The sequence below is a fragment of the Panthera uncia genome, chromosome C2 (genome assembly GCF_023721935.1).
Source record: "Panthera uncia isolate 11264 chromosome C2, Puncia_PCG_1.0, whole genome shotgun sequence".
Classification (NCBI taxonomy): Eukaryota; Metazoa; Chordata; class Mammalia; order Carnivora; family Felidae; genus Panthera; species Panthera uncia.
In genome coordinates this window covers 89,483,567-89,503,755 of record NC_064810.1, presented here as the reverse complement: position 1 = coordinate 89,503,755, position 20,189 = coordinate 89,483,567, and the positions used below count along the sequence as shown (strand labels likewise).

Here is a 20,189-nt window from a genome sequence, read left to right as displayed (position 1 = left end):
ACATTTTTATTTGTTTAGTTATGTCTTGTGAAGCTACCATCAAGAAATCCCTAAACCACCCAGTTTTCTATTTAGGGCATTTAATTGAACATGACTACAAGAAATAAAACATATATGAGAATCAGATGATCATAGACACGCCTGGTCATAAAAGTGTAGTGTTCATTTTCTAAAGTTAAATTACCTTCCAGAATGCCTGTGTTTCTTTTCTTTATTTCCTTTAATCCCTTATCCACTAAATCTGCTCAAGAATCCCAGAATTTTATTGTTATTTCTGTATGTTTCCTAAAAAAACATTTTGTTAAATGCTGCATATATAATGCTATTAACAAGCATTTTTAAAGATGAATTAAAAAAGTCATGTAGTACAGTCTATTGAGGAAAAACAACAAGCTAAAATACTTATTTAGCATAATTCTATGAAATTATTTATTCATTTATTTATATATGTTTTATGGAGAAAATCATATGCACGTGATTATAACGTATACTTTGTCTCTGTAATGTCTTCCCTTGGAAAGATATGTGGGAAGTATTTAGGTTGTTAATGTTGTTCATGTAATAATTATTTTGTGTAAAATATCTTTAACTATTTGGCAACCACGTGAAGAGGCTATTCCAGGCTGTGCAGGTAAATCACCTGTATGTACAGGTGTACCTGCAGGTACATCAGAGATTGCAATAAACTGAGGAGTAACCGGGCTTTGTCTCTCTTTGTGTCAGGATCATGAGTAATATTTACTTCTTATTTTAAAGTTCAAGAATGTGTATAGATTTTCTGTTGTTGTTTTTTTTTTCTCTTTTCTCTGGCAGTTTTATGTATGTTATGTTTCTGGTAATATGTTCCACTGTAAAAGGGTGAGTATAAATGCACACACACACACACACACACACACACACACACTTTCAGAATGAATAATCAATATATATCAGGAAAATGCATAAAATTGTAAACAAGAGCTATAATAAATCATTTGAATGTTATGGTTTGAGGTAGAAAATCAAGTACCTTGATTCACAAACCTCCTGTAGCCAAGGAATGCTTGTGAGGTCAGTTCTATCTCGATTTTCCCCAGTGAGCTCTATGAAAGCTTTTCAGTGAGCTTTTGCGTTGTTCTGAGTTGAAATGTTTCCTTGGTAGATCTACAAATAGTTCACATCCATCTTCTTGGAGTATTGAAATGCTTCTACCTTAAAGAAGTTGCATTTGCCATATAATTATTAAGTGAATTTAGTAATCAGGAGAGAGTTAATGATAAGTGAAGGTACTTCAGTTGTTGGCTTTAAATTATTTTTGGATTTTTTTTTTTTGTAATTATAAAGGAAAGTACTCTGGGGATAATTTGCAACTTGATGTGTGTAGAAGTAAGAGATTTTGATAAGTTTAATATCTTATAAAACAAATCAAAATAGATTCTGGAATCTTCATTTATCGAATGCTCTAACATTATTCGGTTTTCTGTGCAATACCTTGTCACAATCTCAGCTTGAGTTTAAAAATTATTGAAGTAAATGAAAAAGGAATTTTGAAATGTTTAATATTGTCTTTGACTTAGCAGTCTTTATAAAAAGATTCTGAAGTTCTCTGAAATAATACTAATTGTTGTCAGCTTGGCTTACAGATAATCAGAATAGAAATGAAATTTCTATCAGAATACAAATTTAATAGAAATGACTGTATTCAAATTAATGTCATTGTGCATTAAACATATGGATGATTTAATTTTTTTGGTTATGAAGATAATAAGTAATAGTAGATTATCCTTAGAATTCCATCATGTGCTTTGAATAGTGGTTTTCTAATGCCGTGTGGCTAGACTGTGACCATGTCTACTCACAACTTGGAGGGCTAGCCATAGACATTGTCAAAGATTATTCATTTTAGTGCTATTTCCTATAGGTTTTACACCCTGGTAGCCAGGTAAGGGTACACTTTACAACCTGTAAGCTATCAACAGCTATGGTATTAGGAACCTATTTTTTCCCAAATGAAAGTGAAGTTGTTCCAAGGTTATCTTCAGCTTCATGTGAACAGATCTCAATTATTTTTTTTCCAACATAAAAAACAATCTCTTCATTTCAGTCCCAATGAAAAGTAACCCTACAGAGAATAATGTAAAATTTTATATGAGAAGGCTCATAATATTCTCAAGATTCATAAAATAGAATTATTTAGGATAGGATAAAATGCTAGATTTCTTTCTTCTTATTTTTGAAAATATAAATAAGATATAATATGGCAACAGGAATGGGAGCAAATGCTTTTCGAGCATTGTATTTGCTGAGGAAAGGAAGCAACATTCCCTTGTGTAATACCTGCAGACTCACATGTCCCACTGAGTAGCACGTGGTAAATCTGTGATAGTAGTGAAAGGCCATGACTGGAAGGACAGGAGGGTGACGACTTCCTCCTAGGCAGGCAGCTCCCTGGAAAATTCCTTAGGCTAAGATTTTTCCAGAGGCTACCCTTGGACATAAAAATGCCCCTTACCTGTATTCCCTGTCAGGAAGGACATGCATTTTCTATTACAGGGTTATTAGCAACAGGCAGAGCAGACCCTAGAAGGAATTGTAAGAGAGGGAAAGAATCTGTCACTATCCAGCTGTGTCCCTTATCCGATGAGTCCCCCCTCCCTCAGAAACTCAGTCCACATGAGCTTTTTCCATTTTATTTCCCTCCTATTCCTCCTTGGTCAAAGCATGTCTAAGGCCACCTGCCTCTTTGTGAAGGATATGATATACAAATTCATTTTTGGAATTATTTAAATAAAAGGTATCTCTGAGTTCAAGGCTGAGACAATCTTGAGAGAGATTTCTTTGAGTGGGGGTCTCCCCTGGACTGTCCAACACACACTTGTAACTCTGGAAGTCTACTTACATGTTTTTGAGCATCTTCTAATTATAGCTTCCCTTCCTACACCAGTTCTTAGTTTTCTAGATCTGGAAAACCGCTATTCTACAGGCCACAAAAGACTAGAGCTATGGGGAAAAATGTTTCAAAGTCCAGAAGAGTTGACTAGACCCTGTGAAATCCAAGGCCAGTTCTAAAGAACAATCAGCAGAAAAGAGAGGACTTTTCAGCAAGCCACTGAAGAAGAATTTGGCCATCAGAGTTAGGGGAGAAAAAAATTTGTAGAATATTAACATTTTCAAGGTACCAGGGAGCTTAAAGGGCCTCAAGTCCAATATTGTTACGTTGTAGAGTTAGCAAACAGATCCTATGAAGGCAAGAAAATTACCCTTGCTATCTCAGGAGCAGTTGCCAGAACCCAGGTCTCCACTCTTGCTGCCCAGAGCCTATAATTTAATAGAGGAATTTGGCACATTACATTCTGGAGGCATTTACTTTCCTATTTCAAAAGGGGATATCAGGGTTATGAATGCTTTCAATATTGACACCTTTTAGAAAGGTGTCTATAGTTATGGCCCAGAAAGAATTGTCCAGTATTCAGTCATGTTATTATGAGACTGGTCCATCCAGGCTTGGAATTTTTCTGGACTCCATTAAAGTTACATTGGTTTTTAAGACATTTACTTGACTTTCACCACAGCCCAGAGGCATCAGCATGAAAGTCCAGACACACATGCATTGAATGTATCATGTTTCTTACGATTCAGACAGTTTTTTAGAAATTATACATATTCTACTGAGCTACGAAAAGAAGAAAAATATCTAGGCAAGAAGGTGCCTTAGTGTCTGTGCTTCTAAATTGCAGCCGGAGGGCAGCAGTACTGTGTACCCTGACCTGTTATACTGGTTTGGTGTGCATGTTTACCTTCTGTGGTGGAAAAAGTATCTCTGCATTCATCATCGTAAACCATGCCTGTGAGTGCCTTGAAATCTTTCTAAAACCCCAAAGAGGACTAACCAGTTTAGGACTGCTCCTTCCCAGTCTACAGAACTTTCACAGCATTTTTAAGCAGGAAAAGTGTAAGAAGCTGTTGTTTAACCTGTGTTCCAGAAGGAAGGCTTTCACTAGCTCTAATTGATAGGTTGGAACACTTGAAGACCTGAGACATTTTGGAGTTGAAATTTACATATTAAGGCAACAGGGCGTTTTGGAGTTGGAACTCCCAGAAGCTCTGCTGAAGAGACCTTATTTTCTAAGGATAAATTTGAGCACATTTGGAGCAAGTAAAATTGCAGAAAATGTCAAGGCATGAAACCCCAGGTGAGTCTGACCTAAATGGGTTAGGCAAGGGTGCCTGGGAAGATGGCTGGGGGATTTTTCCCAGAGAGAGAATCCCTGGAGGAGGCAATGAGATTAGAAGATGAACTCTGAAATAATGTGTAAGAAACAGTTAATGAAAGCAGCATAACTGAGCTGAGGAGCACTTTTTTTCTTGTCTTTCTAAATGGATATAAGATCTTTGCTTTACTAGAAATAAAACAGCAAGCAATGTACTTGAATGGAACATTAGATAAAGGTGGTTAAAAACATGTACTCAGTTAAAACCTGCTGCTGGGGGAAAGGCCAATTCTCAAACACTTTGAAATTTAGAGTTTGTTCCTGGACTTTTAAATGTTCTGAAAAGCACGGTTTAATCTCCTTTGATTTAAATGATATTTTATGGCACTGCAATTATTTTAAAGGGAAACCTTTTAAGTTTCAATTAAAGTCACTATAAAATCTTCTTGAAAAGCGGGTGACACATACCTACAGGATGACTTGATTGTTTAAACATTATTATTAATAACGCAATGAAAATTTTTCCATATATTTAAAAGGTTGGATCTGTCTTTACATCTGTTCCTTTTCTTAAAGAAATAAAACAAAGGGTGCAAGTAATGACTTGATGATTGTACATGTATAAACACCTTATAATTATTACGTCATATGCCTATTTTCTAGCTTTGGAAAGAGTTAAAACGAATTTGGCTAATTGAGTAGGACAGTAAGCCAGCCTTTTTTTGTATCACAGTTTTTGGGGAGAGGATTAACCAAGCACATACTTGACTTATTATTGCAAGGTATTACACTTGATACATGAGAGAAGAAGAAAAAAATGGGTGACTGACAAGATTGCAAAGAAAACGTGATTAGGATGAAAGCCCTTAAAGGGGTATTGAGCTTCAGTTCGATCCCTCCAGCTTCTAATCTCTCTACAGGAAAAGTATGTGCAAATAGTTTTATTTGCCAGGGCTATTTTGTTGCTTTATTGATAGATGTTTAACCATCTCCATAGTTGAACACTTGAGAAGGTGCATTCAGAAATACCTGTATAGGGATGTCTGGCTGGCTTAGTTGGTACAGCATGTGACTCTTGATCTTGGGGTCATGAGTTCGAGCCCCACATTGGGCATAGAGCTCACTTTAAGATGCCTTTATAATTTATTGAAATACAATTCACCTGCCCTCTTTAAACCCCTGGTCACTGTAGTGCAAGCTGTCTAGTGTGTACTTAAAAACAAAAAAACAAAAAACACAAAACAACAATAACAACAACAACAAAAATGTGACTTAGAGTATAGTACAAAATCCCATCTACTAAAAAATCCCAAAAGAGAAATATTTTGAAAAGTCAACTTCTGAACTTAATGTAATTCATGTAAATAAGCAAAAGATGTGCGTGTACACCTGTTAAACAATACAATCAACTTCGGTGTGTGACTTCAGACCTTGGTAAATGATTCATTTCTGAGAATTAAAGTCTTGAAACCATCCCATCTCTGTGATTCTCTTGGCTTTTCAAAAGTAAGTTCTTTTGCAAACAAAGTGTGAGAAGCAGAGAGAGCTGCTTTCCTCTTTGTTTATGGACCTTTAATGCAATCACAGACAAGTCCTATCTTCCTTTACACTACTGATAAATCTTGAAAAAAATTTTCATCACATCAATATTTTGTTGGTGGCCAATTTCAGAGATGGGAAAAATATATTTTGCCACAAAAGGGGCAAAGTTGCTTCCACTCTTGCCAATTTTTTGTTATTGTTATAATCACAGACAGCTATCTAAGAATTTATAGGGAAACCTAGGAATTTATAGTGAGTTTCATAGAGAAGATATGATGTAAACTGGCTCTGGCAGGTTTGGTAAAGTAGAATATATGGTCAGAAGGAAGAAGGTCTTCCCTGGCAAAATAAACAAAGACAAGGCATAGAAATTATATCCATCCATTTATTTACATGCGTGATTCTCCTCTTATTGGAAACAAAAGAATTTTCAAAACATTAATATTTTGAAATAGGCTACAAATAAGTAAGCATAACTAACCTTATGAAAAAAATAAGGTTAAAATAACAATTGAAATTTTGTATACAAAATATGTGGCAGAACATTCTATACAGCTACCAAACAGGTCACAAATTTGTTTTCAAGCTTCCTAGCAGACAAAAGAAAGTAAGAAATTGGTTTTAAGATTTATGGTGTTCAAATGATATAAACACATATCACTTATTCAAGGGATGCGTTGAGATGGTGGCAGACATCAGAGTAATTTCTATAGGTGTCAGGGGGCAGGCCTAGCTAGAAGAGAGGGGTTTTATTAGGCAATACTGAGAAATAAAGTTAAGAGTTATAGAGACAGGGGCACCTGGGTGGCTCAGTTGGTTCAGCATCTGACTCTTGATCTCAGCTCAGGTCATGATCTCATGGTTTGTGATCTCTGTCTCTCTCAAGATAAATAGATAAACCTAAAAAAAATAAATAAAACATTATTATTTTCTTTTTGTTCATCCAAATTCCTATTTATTCATATCAAAATTAGAAACTTAAGGCAATATCATTACCTCAGTGCACTTGAGGTTTATAAAATCTTTAAAGAGGGTTTATAATGCTACATAAATATTATTAACACCAGTGTGCTCTCCTCTATTCTTAATCTGTGTTTGTACACCACCTACTCCCCACTCCCCAACCAGATCTGCCACAGATTTGAATGTACTGATTCCTTTAGTTAACCAAAGTAAACATAAAATACCTATATAAAATCCAGTAAAAACTGCAGGGGAGACACTTAAGTAATACCATATGCTTATGTATATATATATATGTATTTATAGTTATATATATTATGCATATAAGCATAATAATGCTATGCTTATATGCAAGCAGGGGAGGGGCAGAGAGAGGGAGAGAAAGAATCCCAGAGCACAGAGCCAGGGACAGGGTATGAATCCAGGAAACCATGAGATCCTGACCTGAGCTGAAACCAAGAGTCTGTCACTCAATCGACAGAGCCACCCAAGCGTCCCAATAATGTTTTTATTCTTAGGGCTGTGTTCTCATAAGTTGTGGGTTCATATTTTATATTCTTTTCAGTTTACCATTTGCTTTCTGTGGATTTCTTTTAGGCATTATTTTTTTTCTGGATTAGCAAATATAATATTGTTTATATTTCTAGGAATTTGTAATTACTAAATTATTTTTATTGAAATAGTCTTATGTGACTTGATAACATAACCCACAATAAGATTGGTATTTAGTTAATAAAATGTTCTGGAAAAGTAGTCTTCACATGAAATTTGCATTTACTTATGTTGATTAGATGGTAAATAATTTGTCTTTATAATCACATAAATATAAAGGGGAAAAGAACTAGAATTTATTGGGTGCAAAATCAAGGCAGAGATTTACTAAGCAGATTATTTGAATCTCACAACAGTTTTGGACTTTTCTTTCTCCAACAAACACACCAAACTGAGACCTCTAAGACTCTGTGTATTGGTAGTTCAGGCTAAACTTCCTATGTTTGTTTCTTCCTGTCATTCAGTTATCAGATCAAATGTCATCTCAGTGGTATCTTTTCTATTCTCTTAAACTAGAACAGCCATTCTATCTTAATGGCTGATTTTAATTATTTTCATAGCTCATTGTGAGCCATTTTCTTTTCTCTTTCCTTCTTTCTCTTTGTTTGTTTGTTTGTTTGTTTCTTTCTTTCTTTCTTTCTTTCTTTCTTTCTTTCTTTTGTGTGTGTGTGTATTTTTGTATTGCCTATTTCTTGGCAATACTATGTTTTGTCTCTGAGATGAAAGATCATGGCTGACTTGTTTATTTCTGTATTTCTAGTGCCTGGAGCGACAGCTAACATATAATACTGTATTTCAATAAGTATACATTTAATATGCTCAGAAAAAAGAAGATAAAATTCATACTGTTACTTCTGTGTATCTATCTATGCAATTTACATTTATTCTAACATGAAAATTAGTTGAGCATAAAGTAGCAGTCACTTAACATGGTAAATGCAAAATGAAATAAATCAAGACTTAACTAAAAAAAGGCAAATAAAAAAGTCTTAAAATGGACAGAGACATGTTTCTAGAAGAAGAATAATTAACACAGAGTCTATTCTAGGAGATTGGGAGCAGTGTGTTGTCATTCAGTGCTAAAGCACTGGTTCCTTCTCATTTCCTCTAGTTCTGTAACTTGGGTTGGAGTTACCTAGGTGAGCTCTTGAAGAATTTCAGTATGAAATATTGGTTGTGGTGGTAGGGGAAAACATGTATTGCGTGTAGCTTGGTGTGCCAGAGGCTGTTGTGAGTGTCTACATATTTAAGATTTACAACCACCCAATGAGAATTATATGCTCAAATGTAAATAATCGTATGACTATATCTTTGTTACAGAAAGAAAGCTGCCTTCTTGCTCAATTTCAAATTCATCTTCATCATTGTCCCTCATCACACAGTAATGGAAAACTGAGTTCATGTCATAATGGTGGGATTTGACAAAAATAAAATGCATTGGAGTGATACTTGAGGTAAAATTGGTGTTTGCTTTATTGAGCGCACAAGAAGGAAGAGCTTGTGGAAAACTAAATTTCTGGCTTAGGTGGCAGAGAGGATCATCCTGTTAGCTGATGTAGGGAATGTAGGACAGGGAACAGTTTAGGAAGAGAAATAGGAGATTGTTTTAAGGAAAATGGCTTCAGGGGCGCCTGGATGACTCAGTCAGTTAAGCATCCAACTTCAGCTCTGGTCATGATCTCATTGTTTGTTGGCTCAAGCCCTGCCTAGGGCTCTGTGCTGACAGCTCAGAGCCTGGAGTCTGCTTCAGAATCTGTGTCTCCCTCTCTCTCTGCCCCTCCCCTGCTCATGCTCTGTCTCTCTCTGTCTCTCAAAAATGAATAAATGTTTAAAAATTAAAAAAAAAAAAAAAGAAAATGGCTTCAAGCTACAAGCGTTATATATTGATGAAAGTGTTCAGGACTTAAGTTGCAAAAATGGCAGTAGACCTTGGGAGAGAAAACTAGGATGGAATTAAAGAGTTGGAAATTACTAAAACTTAAGTCATAGATGCCACTGTGAGTAGGTGAGATTATACAAAAAAATGGATGTTTAAGTAAGAAGGAAAGATGGGTGATAAAAAACAGTAACCTCTGAAATCTGAGCAGAAATGAAAGAAACAGAGATGGAATCATGGGACAAAAAGAAGATACAGATGACAGTGTTTTCAGGGAAGTGCATTGTGGGGACTACCCTGTAAAATAGTGAAAAATATCAAACATCAGAATAGTCACAGGGTGATTCAAATTCAGAATTAAGGTGGGGTATGAGGAAGAAACAATTGGAGAATTATCAAGCATGAGGTAAAAAGAAAAGACGAAGTCACAAAGTCAGCCTGTAGGAGCTGGAAGGAGATTGTGCTGTGGGAAAGGGGCATGATTGAGCTGGGGCGTGGGAGAAGAGTGGGGAAGAGTGAACGAAGGATGTAGTTCCATTGCAACAGTTCTATGAATAGATATCATTTTCACTTTTCACAAATGAGGAAGCAGTGTCGGGGGAGAAGGTGAAGGGGCTAAAATAAGGGTGTGTCTGATGAAGATGAGGACTTGGTCTTTTTAGAGTAACTTTAAAGAGCAGGAGGGCAACTTTCTACACAGAAGACTAAGAAGACAGATCTGCTGAGTTATAGAGTGGAGTGGGTGATGGAGCTTATGCCAAATGGACTGCATCTTTGCAATAAAGGATGAGTTCATCCAGCAGTTAGGGTGGGGCTGTGTGTGGGGTATTGATTCCATGAAAGAAAAATAAAAAGTCTGGCTAGAGAGGCTGGGAGATAGTGTCAGTGAATATGGGAATGCAACAGGGAAAAAAAATGCTGGCTGATTATTAAGCCAGTTTTCATAGAGAACTGAGTGTGTGTTATTGGCTTGTCTGCAGAATTAGAGATTGTTATTCTGGAAGATTTACACTTTAAAACATGTAGCACCACCCAGTAAGCCTACTCCAGCTATTGTTTTCAGATTGCATGCCCCTGGACTATAGCAGAACTAGAAGGAGTACATGTTATTACAAAATCATGCAGCTTTTTAAAAACAACGGAATACCCAGGCTTCACTGCCAATAAGCTTTTATAGTGGTATCTTCTCATCTGTGTAACACTTGGAAACTGCCTATGTGTAATACTGGCCTTACAGCATGAAATGTAGCAGACCTTTGAGACTATAGGGATTATAGGGACACACTTCCATTTGACTCTGTTTGAAGAAAGCAAAATAAGGTTGGGTCAGTTTTTATCCACTCAAAATTTTTAAGATGCTTATAAATAGAGTTTGTATAATTATGTTATTAACATTGATAATAATGAAAAGGGCAAGTAATACACTTGGACATTTAGTAAATACCAACGAGAGACTAAGCTATGATTTAAATCTAGGATATATCTGACTTCATTGTTTCTTAATCACCACATTCCCAGGTGTACCATTTTAAAAGAGCCACCTTTGGGGCACCTGGGTGGCTCAGTTGGTTAAACATCCCACTTCGGCTCAGGTCATGATCTCGCTGTTTGTGAGTTTGACCCCCGCATCAGGCTCTGTGCTGACAGTTCACAGCCTGGAGCCTGCTTCGGATTCTGTGTCTCCTTCTCTCTCTGCCCCTCCCACGCTCATGCTCTGTCTCTCTCTGTCTCTCAATAATAAATAAACGTTAAAAAAAATTTAAAGAGCTACCTTTAAAAACAAACAAAACAAAAACACAGGACTGCCCAAGGAATGTTTCAAATTGTTGCCATTTATATCCATATACAAAAGTTAGTGACTCTTAATTTCTATTACTGGAAAAAATATTTTATTCCCAGTCCATTCTATAACTGATATATCTGTTTTTCTATAGGTACTATATTCTGCACAAACTCACTTAACCTCATGTATACAAATAGTGTTTTTCTTTGGGTACATCCTGATTCTTCTTGTCCTACCTACCCACACATCCTTATGATATTTCCATCATACCTGCATTCCTGGCACTTTTATTGAAGGTGATAAAGCTCTGAAGAAGTAGTTTGAAGTAAATGGATTCTACTAAATTCAAGAATGTTTTGACCATTAACCTTCAGTTTGAAGCTTTAGGTGACCACAGACTGGTATAAAGGAATATAGATTTACCTCTACAAAATACACCTTAAAGAGGTTTTTAAACAATTGATGCTTTGCTGATGCAATGGATATTTCCTCTTCAGTGTTTTTAACTTAACAAATTACATGTAAAAGCCATAAACTCCTTTATATTATCCATAAACATAATAAAAAATGTTACACCACATAACTTTGACTCAGTCAATAATTCTAGGCTTAGCCTTAGGGTTTAAAGAGAAAATTATTCCTGTTATACATTTTAATTATGCCATAAACTTTGGGAAATAGCTATTGATCTTCAGCATCTGACATCAGAAAGTTGTTTCTTTCTTGTTCTGTAGCCAGTGAAAGTATGACATACAGACTAAAAGTGAAGAATTCCAGAGGAATCAAAGGTAATACATTCACAATAAAGGATGTTTTTAGTTGCATTTGGGTCACTTAAATGTTAAGAGATGTAGAGATCTCTGAACAACTTTCTGCTGGAAACTGGAAGCACACATGTGAGTTAAGAAATATATTACTTTGTTTTAAGAAAAAGTTATTCTCTAGTGGTACTCTTGATTATCTCTAATATTTTAATACAAAAATAGGAGGGCTTAATTAGGAACTTAAAAAAGTATGTTTAAGGTTTTCCAAACTTACATAGAGTGATGAATGTTGCAATTACCATTTTAGAAGTAATCATTTCATCATTTTTTGTCCTTGAATCAGTAAAATAGGTAAAAAGTTCCATTCTGTTAAAATTAAACAGACATCTGGGGCGCCTGGGTGGCGCAGTCGGTTAAGCGTCCGACTTCAGCCAGGTCACGATCTCGCGGTCTGTGAGTTCGAGCCCCGCGTCAGGCTCTGGGCTGATGGCTCGGAGCCTGGAGCCTGTTTCCGATTCTGTGTCTCCCTCTCTCTCTGCCCCTCCCCCGTTCATGCTCTGTCTCTCTCTGTCCCAAAAATAAATAAAAAACGTTGAAAAAAAATTAAAAAAAAAAAAATTAAACAGACATCTAACATTGATGATGATGATGATGATGATGATGATAGTTACTATATGTTGAACTTTTATTAGGGGATGGACATCTTTAAACACATTAACTAAATGGCCAGATTTAAGCTTCACATCCACCATGTGAGAATGGGTCTCATTTTCTCCATTTTACAGAAGGGTCAGAGAGATTATGAAAGTCTCCGGAGTATATAGGAACTAGGTGGTAGGGTTGGGATTCAAACCCAAGTCTGTAGGACTCATGTAATGATGGTTTTGGTTAGATATAGGCTTCTTAAGTTGTTATTTTCAGCAAGTTGGAAATTCTTTCAAGTTTAAAACATTTAACGTAAGATTTGTATTTAAATTTAAACATACCAAATTTAGTATTAGGCATTTGTTCATTCAACAAATATTTACGGACATACGATTATATGCCAGATACAGTGTTAAGAGCTTTTGAAGCTAAATTCAATGAGTTGTGGACCACAGTATCTTATAGTCTTTTTTTGTGTGTGTGTGTGTGTAAGTGTGTGTGTGTAACTGTCACCATCACTCTGTCTATATCTCTATATCTATACAGATATATAGATAGAATCACACACAGAGTAGACTATATACTATATAGATATTGGTAATATACTATATAAATATAGTATATCTATATCTATCTATCTATCTATCTATCTATTGCTTATGGAGCTTCAGAACTCTCTGATAACATTGTAGAATTACTCCCTCTTGAACTTTGGAATCTAATTAAAGGTATGGTCATTTGCTCAGATACTGTGATGCCTTGTGTGGTCAGTTTGGGGGCCTTGGTATCTTTATAACCCCAGCTATTAAGATACTATTTTAAGAACATCAGCAGGGAGTCTATATTGACTTTTCTTGCCACAGGGCACCCCCTACCTTCTCACAGTAGGAACTAATGAGTAGTAATCTTCAGCCATTTCTTCCTTACCCTTTTCTTCCTAACCCACAGTGTAATTAAATCCCTTGGTAAAAGACTCTGTAAAGCATTCCATGTACATAATGCCCTTAATAGTGCCTCTGGATGCAATGGTTTGCACAAATCAATTTCATTTAGCTTTATTTAAAAAAAACCTACAACTCAAAATATAATTTTTAAAATACAGAAGTCTATTTCTTTATTAAAAAAGTGCAATTTTCTCAAAAGTATGCTTTAATTTGGAGGCTGTTTTTTTAGCTTCCACTAAAATTTTTGCACATATGGGGGTATAATCTTGTAGGGATATGTTATAGACAGTTAATTTTTAGACATGTCATGTGTAAGCAAAATTTTGAAACCCAAATTTATTTAAAAAAAATTTTTTTTTAGAAAGAGAGCAAGAGAGTGCAGGAGCAGGGGAGGGGGCAGACAGAAAGAGAGAGAGAGAGAGAGAGAGAGAGAGAGAGAGAGAGAGAATCCCAAGCAGGCTCCACCCTCAGTGTGGAACCGGACATGGGGCTCCATTCCACCACCCTGGGATCATGATCTGAGCAACATCAAGAATTGAATGCCAGCCAACTGAGCCACCCAGGTGCCCCAGAAACCCAAATTTATTTTTTGTTTAATCTTAACATCGAAGAGAAACCAATGATAGGTGTAGATTGTCTCTCATCCGCATTATAACTTTCTCCAAGGGTATACATTGAGAATTACGTGAAATAAAGTGCCTTAGTCAGTTTAGTGCCTTTGATCAAACATTAGTCATGAGATTTAGGCATTTTATAAAGTTCATGTTTGTAAAGGGAGGTATGGAAATGCTACTATATGCAAGGTACTAATCCTGGCAATATTATTTAAGTTACCTGATTTTATTCTCACAACAGTATTTAAAGCAATTATCAGTTTTTAAGTTACCATATGTACACAAATCTTCATGCCTGAAACCAAATAAATGGAAGGAGGGAAGTTTAAGCAAAAAAAGTGATACCTGATTCCTCCTTAAATGAAGGATTCCACTGTCAAATAAATGGACAGATTACTTCAGGGATGAGAAACCATTTGTACAAAGCATTGTGGCCTGACTACTGTCTTTGGAAAATTCCAGTTGTTCGTTCATAGTATGTTCCCAGTAAACATCAGCTACTGCAGTTCTGACTTTGTTTTTCTGAGCTGACATAAAACATGTTTCCAGTCCACTGATTACCAGTGAGTTTTAAGGCTAGCTAAATTTTAAACAGAGTGGATGGTTGTATGCTGTTTTTACTGCAGCTCAGAACATGTATGCCTGTATAGTCTAGGCTTTGTGCCCATTCACCAGATTGCACGGGAGCATATGTGCACATGTCAAAGATGTTAACCACAGTTTAGGTGAGCAGCTTTTATGGAAAACACCAGATTTCCTTCACAAATTTGCTCTTATATGAGAACAGAGTGTCATTGCCTCCTGACCAGTCTCCCCTACTGATACTGAATGTGCCACGTTAAAATACTTGCATAGTGGACAAGAAGGCAGCATGGGGATTTCCTGGCCATCTTTCCTGCCAAATTGACTGGTTGCATTGCAGCAGGTGCACAGCAAAGCAGTTAAGAAGGTGCAGGTTGACAGAACGTGTGTGCTATGACTGCAGGCATTGTATGTGAATGACACGTCATGGCAAGTGTTGGCCTCAAGAGATTAGGCCCAGGGTTCTGGGGTCTAAGGACAATCTATATGCATATAAAAGCATCACTGAGTTGGTGAGCACTCAAGAAAAAATAACTTGACTGGGAGTCTACATAAACGAAGTACATTGCAATTCAATATATTTTTTGCTACTTAAATATTTTACAAATGTCCTATTTATATGAGTAGAGGCCATAAACATCTGTCTTGGGAGATGTGATTTTTTGACTACTGAACAACTCACTCAGCTGCAGGGGGACAGAGAGCCTGGTTTGTTAAAATTCATGATTGGGAAAAAATCCAACATCATGCAATTCATTTTAAGAACACATTTAGCCCTTGGTATCAGTCTCTCCACTTCTACGATGCCTGACATCTTATAGGTAACAACATAATAAACTTAATACAAGCTTCATTAATTGCTCACTACTTTTTAGAAATATTCAAAAAATGCAAGTAAAAAAGTAGGTTTTAGATGATAAAATAATCATTCACTGTGTAAACACACACAAACATTTGCATAGAGATTTTCACAGAGCTATGGATTTCTCAAAATCTTTCCATGACCACTAGTTGACAGACCCCAGGATTAAGGACTTATATTTAATATATGTAAATTAAGGATCTAATATATATATTTACATATACATTTTTTAAGAGACAGTGAAATATATTTTATGAGGAATTCATAATCCAAACAGAATTAAGATGATTTCTAAAGTCTTTTCTGTATCAAAAATTGTGTAATTCACTTGATGTCCTAATACATTCATGTTAAGACTTATTAACCTTTCCCCCGAGAAACAAAAATACATACTATTTTCTAAAAAAAGAATTCTGGGGGTGCTTGAGTGGCTCAGTTGGTTAAGTGTCCAACTCTTGATCTTGCATCTGGCTCTGTGGTGAGAGCATAGAACCTGCTTGGGATTCTCTGTCTCCATCTTTCTCTGCCCTTCCCCTGCTCATGCATGCACTCTTCTTTCTCAAAATAAAGAAACTTTAAAAAAAATTCTGTGTCCCTTAATTGTGACTAAAATAAACTAAACTATGCAGTATAAAAATGCAATGCAAAGAATTTTCTGCACTCTTTGATCAGCATTTAAAAGCAATCTCAAAATGAAGTAACATTGCCAGTGTGGATTAAATTAGAGTGTTATTTGCCTATTTTTTTTTTTTTTAATTTCAAATGGACCATTAAAACTGAATGTGAACGTGCTATCTATAGAGATGAATGCTTAGGAGAGATAAAAAATACTTTTAAGGTGCTCATATTAATACTTTAATTTTTTAAGTTGTGGTTACTAATCCCCTTAAAAATGGATTAAAGTAAAATACTGTGATCTTTTGGAAAAAATAAAATGTATTTTTTGAGACTTACATACTAATATTTCAACCAGATTTATTTCCATCATATATGTTGTAACATATAACATATATTTATTTTAGTATAATCAGATATCAATAGCACACATAATCTTGGACATCAGCAGAATGATACATTTTACACAAAAATATAAGAATCTCACCTCTTTATCATGGTATGTGCAAAAGTAGGGAAGGATACTGAATAGGGTTTTTGTGCTTATTCTAAGACACCATCAGAGGGGTGCCTGGATGGTTAAAAGTCCGACTTTGGCTCAGGTCATGATCTCAGGGTTTGTGAGTTTGAGCCCCACGTCGGGCTCTGTGCTGACAGCTCAGAGCCTGAAGCCTGCTTTGGATTCTGTCTCTCCCTCTCTCTGCCCCTCCCCTGCTCATGCTCTGTCTCGCTCTGTCTCAATAATAAACATTAAAAAATTAAAAAAAAAAAGACTCCATCAGAATAAAACAATGAGAGAGACAAGACCCATGAAAACAGTTGTGGAGTAGTTGAAGTTCTTGTTTTTGTTTTTACTCTTCAACTTATTGCTACATTTCCTTTTACGGTTTATCATCCTTTAGCCTATTTCCTTTCTGTCCCTTCCATCATATAACCTTCTTATGTAACTTTAGCATAAAATGATCGAATAAAATTCTTCACAATCAATTGATATATTTTTAATGGTGGAATTTCAAGCATAAGTGGGTAATAGGTATTTGTGTGATTATATCTGTTCTGTATTCTTCAAAAATATCACATAGATGACATCTGTTGAGATTTTAAAGTTAAAGTCTTATTCTACCCACTTCCTCAATTTTCCCTCATTTACTGTGTCAGGAATTGGCTGGAAATCATTATAGCTAAATAAGTTCTATTGACTATGTTAATTATTTTTTTATCTTCTTCTGTTCTATTGTATTTTAGCCATGTTTTGTAGGATGGCCTGAAGGGAGGTATTTTCGACTGGGGTCTTAGTTGTATGTTGTCTTAGCTCAGGCTGCTATAAAGGAATGCCATAGGCCGAGTGTCTTAAATCCCAGAAAGCTGTTTTTCACAGTTCTGGAGACTAGGAAATCCAAAATCAAGGCAACTGCAGATTCCTTTCCTGGTGAGAACCCTCTTCCTGACTTCCAGATGGCTGCCTTCTCTTATGTCCTCCCATGGCAGAAAGGGAAAGATCAATCTTGTCTCTCTTCCTCTTCCTGTAGGGACACTAATCAAATCAAGGGGCCCTACCCTTATGACCTCAGCTAAACCTAATTACTTCTCAAAAGTCCCACCCCCAAATGCCATCATGCTAGAGGTTTGGGCTTTGGCATATGAATTTTGGGAAGACACAAACATTCAGTCCATAACTTGTGCCATTCCAACAAGTGACTTAGACTATTGAGTTCTCTTTTCATATATTTTGCATCTATGCAAACATTCCTTTCCCTTCTTTCTCCATCAAACTTTGTATCTTGGCAATTCAGTACAACAGTTAGCAAACTTACGAAGTTTATCAATGTGTTCTTAGAGCTAAATTAAATCGCTCTCCAGTTATCTGAAATCGAGGCCTCCTTTTGTGAATCAGCATATTGAGTAAATAAAGATTTCCTCAGTCTGTGCTCAGTTCTCAATTCTACCGATATTTGGCATCTGGAAACAGCCCCCACACACCACCCCCAAAACAAACAAACAAAAAATACCAAACCCAACAGCAAAATAAAAACATCATTTTGAATACAACTGTTTACTTCCTTGACTTTTTATTACCTTTCAGTTTTGGTTTTGGGGATTAATTTTATTATAAATACATTTTCCTTAGGTTAAAGAGCCATAACTTTTAGTTTCTATAGCTATCTTAAATGTTTGAAGATATGTAATGTCGAATATAAATTAGAATCGTTAAGTAGAATTGCAAAGAGGAAGTACAAAAAACCAATAAATAGTATAGCTACAAGACAAGAGGTTTACTTGAATGTAAGGAAGGATTTTTGTATAGTTTAAAGATGATATGATTTTTTCCTCCTAAGAGAAGCAGAAATTTACTATCAGAAGAAAGTGAATTCCTTACAAACAGATATAGCCCAGCATTAAGTTGATCTGCTTCTAATTAGGAATGATATAGAGGATACTCCTGGAGTTATGTATGATGATTTTAGGCTGCTTCTAAAACCAACAGTGTTCTATTGAAATGTTAGTTCTTATGTATGAATTTGACAGGAAATCATCTTAAAGAGGAATACAAAGTGGAACCCTCAAATTTGGTTACTTAGCATTTGATTTTGAAATGACTTTGCAATTAACTCTGAATATATGGTAGAGTGATAAATATGTAGGCACAATCTAATAAGACCTTTAAGAATAAAATTTATGATTCTTTGAGAAAAATCAGTGTTTAAATGATTAAACGTAATGCTTAAACTGAGCATGTAGTCAATTATTGGTTGGTAGATTGAGGAATACCTGGATGAAAGATTTTTATGTATTAATGAGCATTTTTTCCAAATAAATATTTATATTATTATTATTTGAATCTTAATGGGATTGGACCAAACCGTTGAATTATTGTTCCATAGGAAAATTTATGGCCTAGCCAGCAAAAACTTCATAAAATTGCATGAAAGAACATGTTCCTGTGAGAAATCTAAAACATTGCCCAAACCTTCATATTCTGGATTAAGTGTTTTAAAGTACCTTAATTTATAGGTCTTGCCTCCTGGGATTAGGTGTCTCATGTTACTGTATGTCTAGTGTCTGTGATGATTGTTTGATCCGTTTATGAGGACAAAATGACTCTAGCCTTTTTCTCTCTGCCAGTAAGCTCGTTATGTTCTTTTTTTTTCTGTCCCAGTACACTACAGCAAGGAATGGCTCATTCTAGTTTTTCTCACCTTCCCCGTACCCCGACTCTCCTATTATTCATTAAATAAGTCATATCTGATATCTGACTCTCTCTCGTATTAGTGTGCCTTAGAAGACACATAAGATGAAAAATGGCCAGTTAGATGAAAGAAGAGCCACGTGTTTCTTTGTTCTTCTTTATTAAAAGAATGCATAAACAAGAGAACTCAATGTGCAATGCCACACTTTTCTGCAGGCTATGAGTGTTTATGTAAAATTCTCTACTATGGTCTTCAATCTCAGTAAGCATGTTTAGTTAACGTTATTTTATGTAACTGTGTATGAGACATATTTTATAGTTTTTCCAGGACAGGATAAGCCAAATAGCATTGATTTTTGTTTTTAGTTTGTTTGAGCTTATAGCAGCATAAATGGCCTTCCAGTGCACAAGTAGAGATTTCCAAGGTATATTATTTTTTTAACTTTTAAAATTCTTTGATTTTTTTACTTTCTTCTATTGAGAGAGAGTGTGAATGGGGGAGAGAGGCAGAAAGAGAGAGAGAGAATCTTAAGCAGGTTCCATGCTCAGCACGGAGCCAGATGTGGGGCTTCATCCCACAACGCTTGGATCATGATCTGAGCTGATCCAGAGTCTGATGCTTAACTGACTGTGTCACCCTTGCTTCCCCAAGGAATTTTATATTTACTATGGCCTCCTGTACTACTAATAAATGTACTAAATACATGTCCTTTTTAAAAAATGTTTATTTATTTTGAGAGACAGAGAGAGGCAGAACATGAGACAGGTAGAGGCAGAGAGAGAGGGAGAAGATACAGAATTTGAGCTGTCAGCACAGAGTCCAGTGTGGGGCTCGAACCCACAAACTGTAAGATCATGACCTGAACTGAAGTCTGATGCTTAACTGGCTGAGCCACCCAGGTGCCCCACAAATTATATTATTTTCCATATGATTTTTAAATTTCTATATATTAAGTTTTTATACATCTATCAATGTCTTCTATGTGAATATTTGCTTCAAAAGAATTTTAAACATCTATATTTTAAAATTCAAGTGAATAACAGATTGATTAATCATAATTTTCTTATCC

At 35.7% G+C, this 20,189-nt stretch overlaps 1 protein-coding gene across 7 annotated transcripts in view; it reads left to right on the top strand.

Moving 5' to 3' along the window:
* Positions 1-20,189, top strand: part of NAALADL2 (N-acetylated alpha-linked acidic dipeptidase like 2) — a 1,336,058-nt gene that overhangs the window by 422,329 nt on the left and 893,540 nt on the right. The window contains exon 1 of one of the 7 annotated variants that reach the window (XM_049629584.1): positions 4,041-4,172. The exons of the other annotated variants lie outside the window; for them this stretch is intronic. Within the exon in view, the coding sequence (XP_049485541.1) occupies positions 4,151-4,172 (22 nt within the window). The 5' untranslated portion in view covers positions 4,041-4,150. Of the gene's footprint in view, positions 1-4,040; positions 4,173-20,189 lie in introns of those variants that run through there. 7 annotated transcript variants of the gene reach the window in all.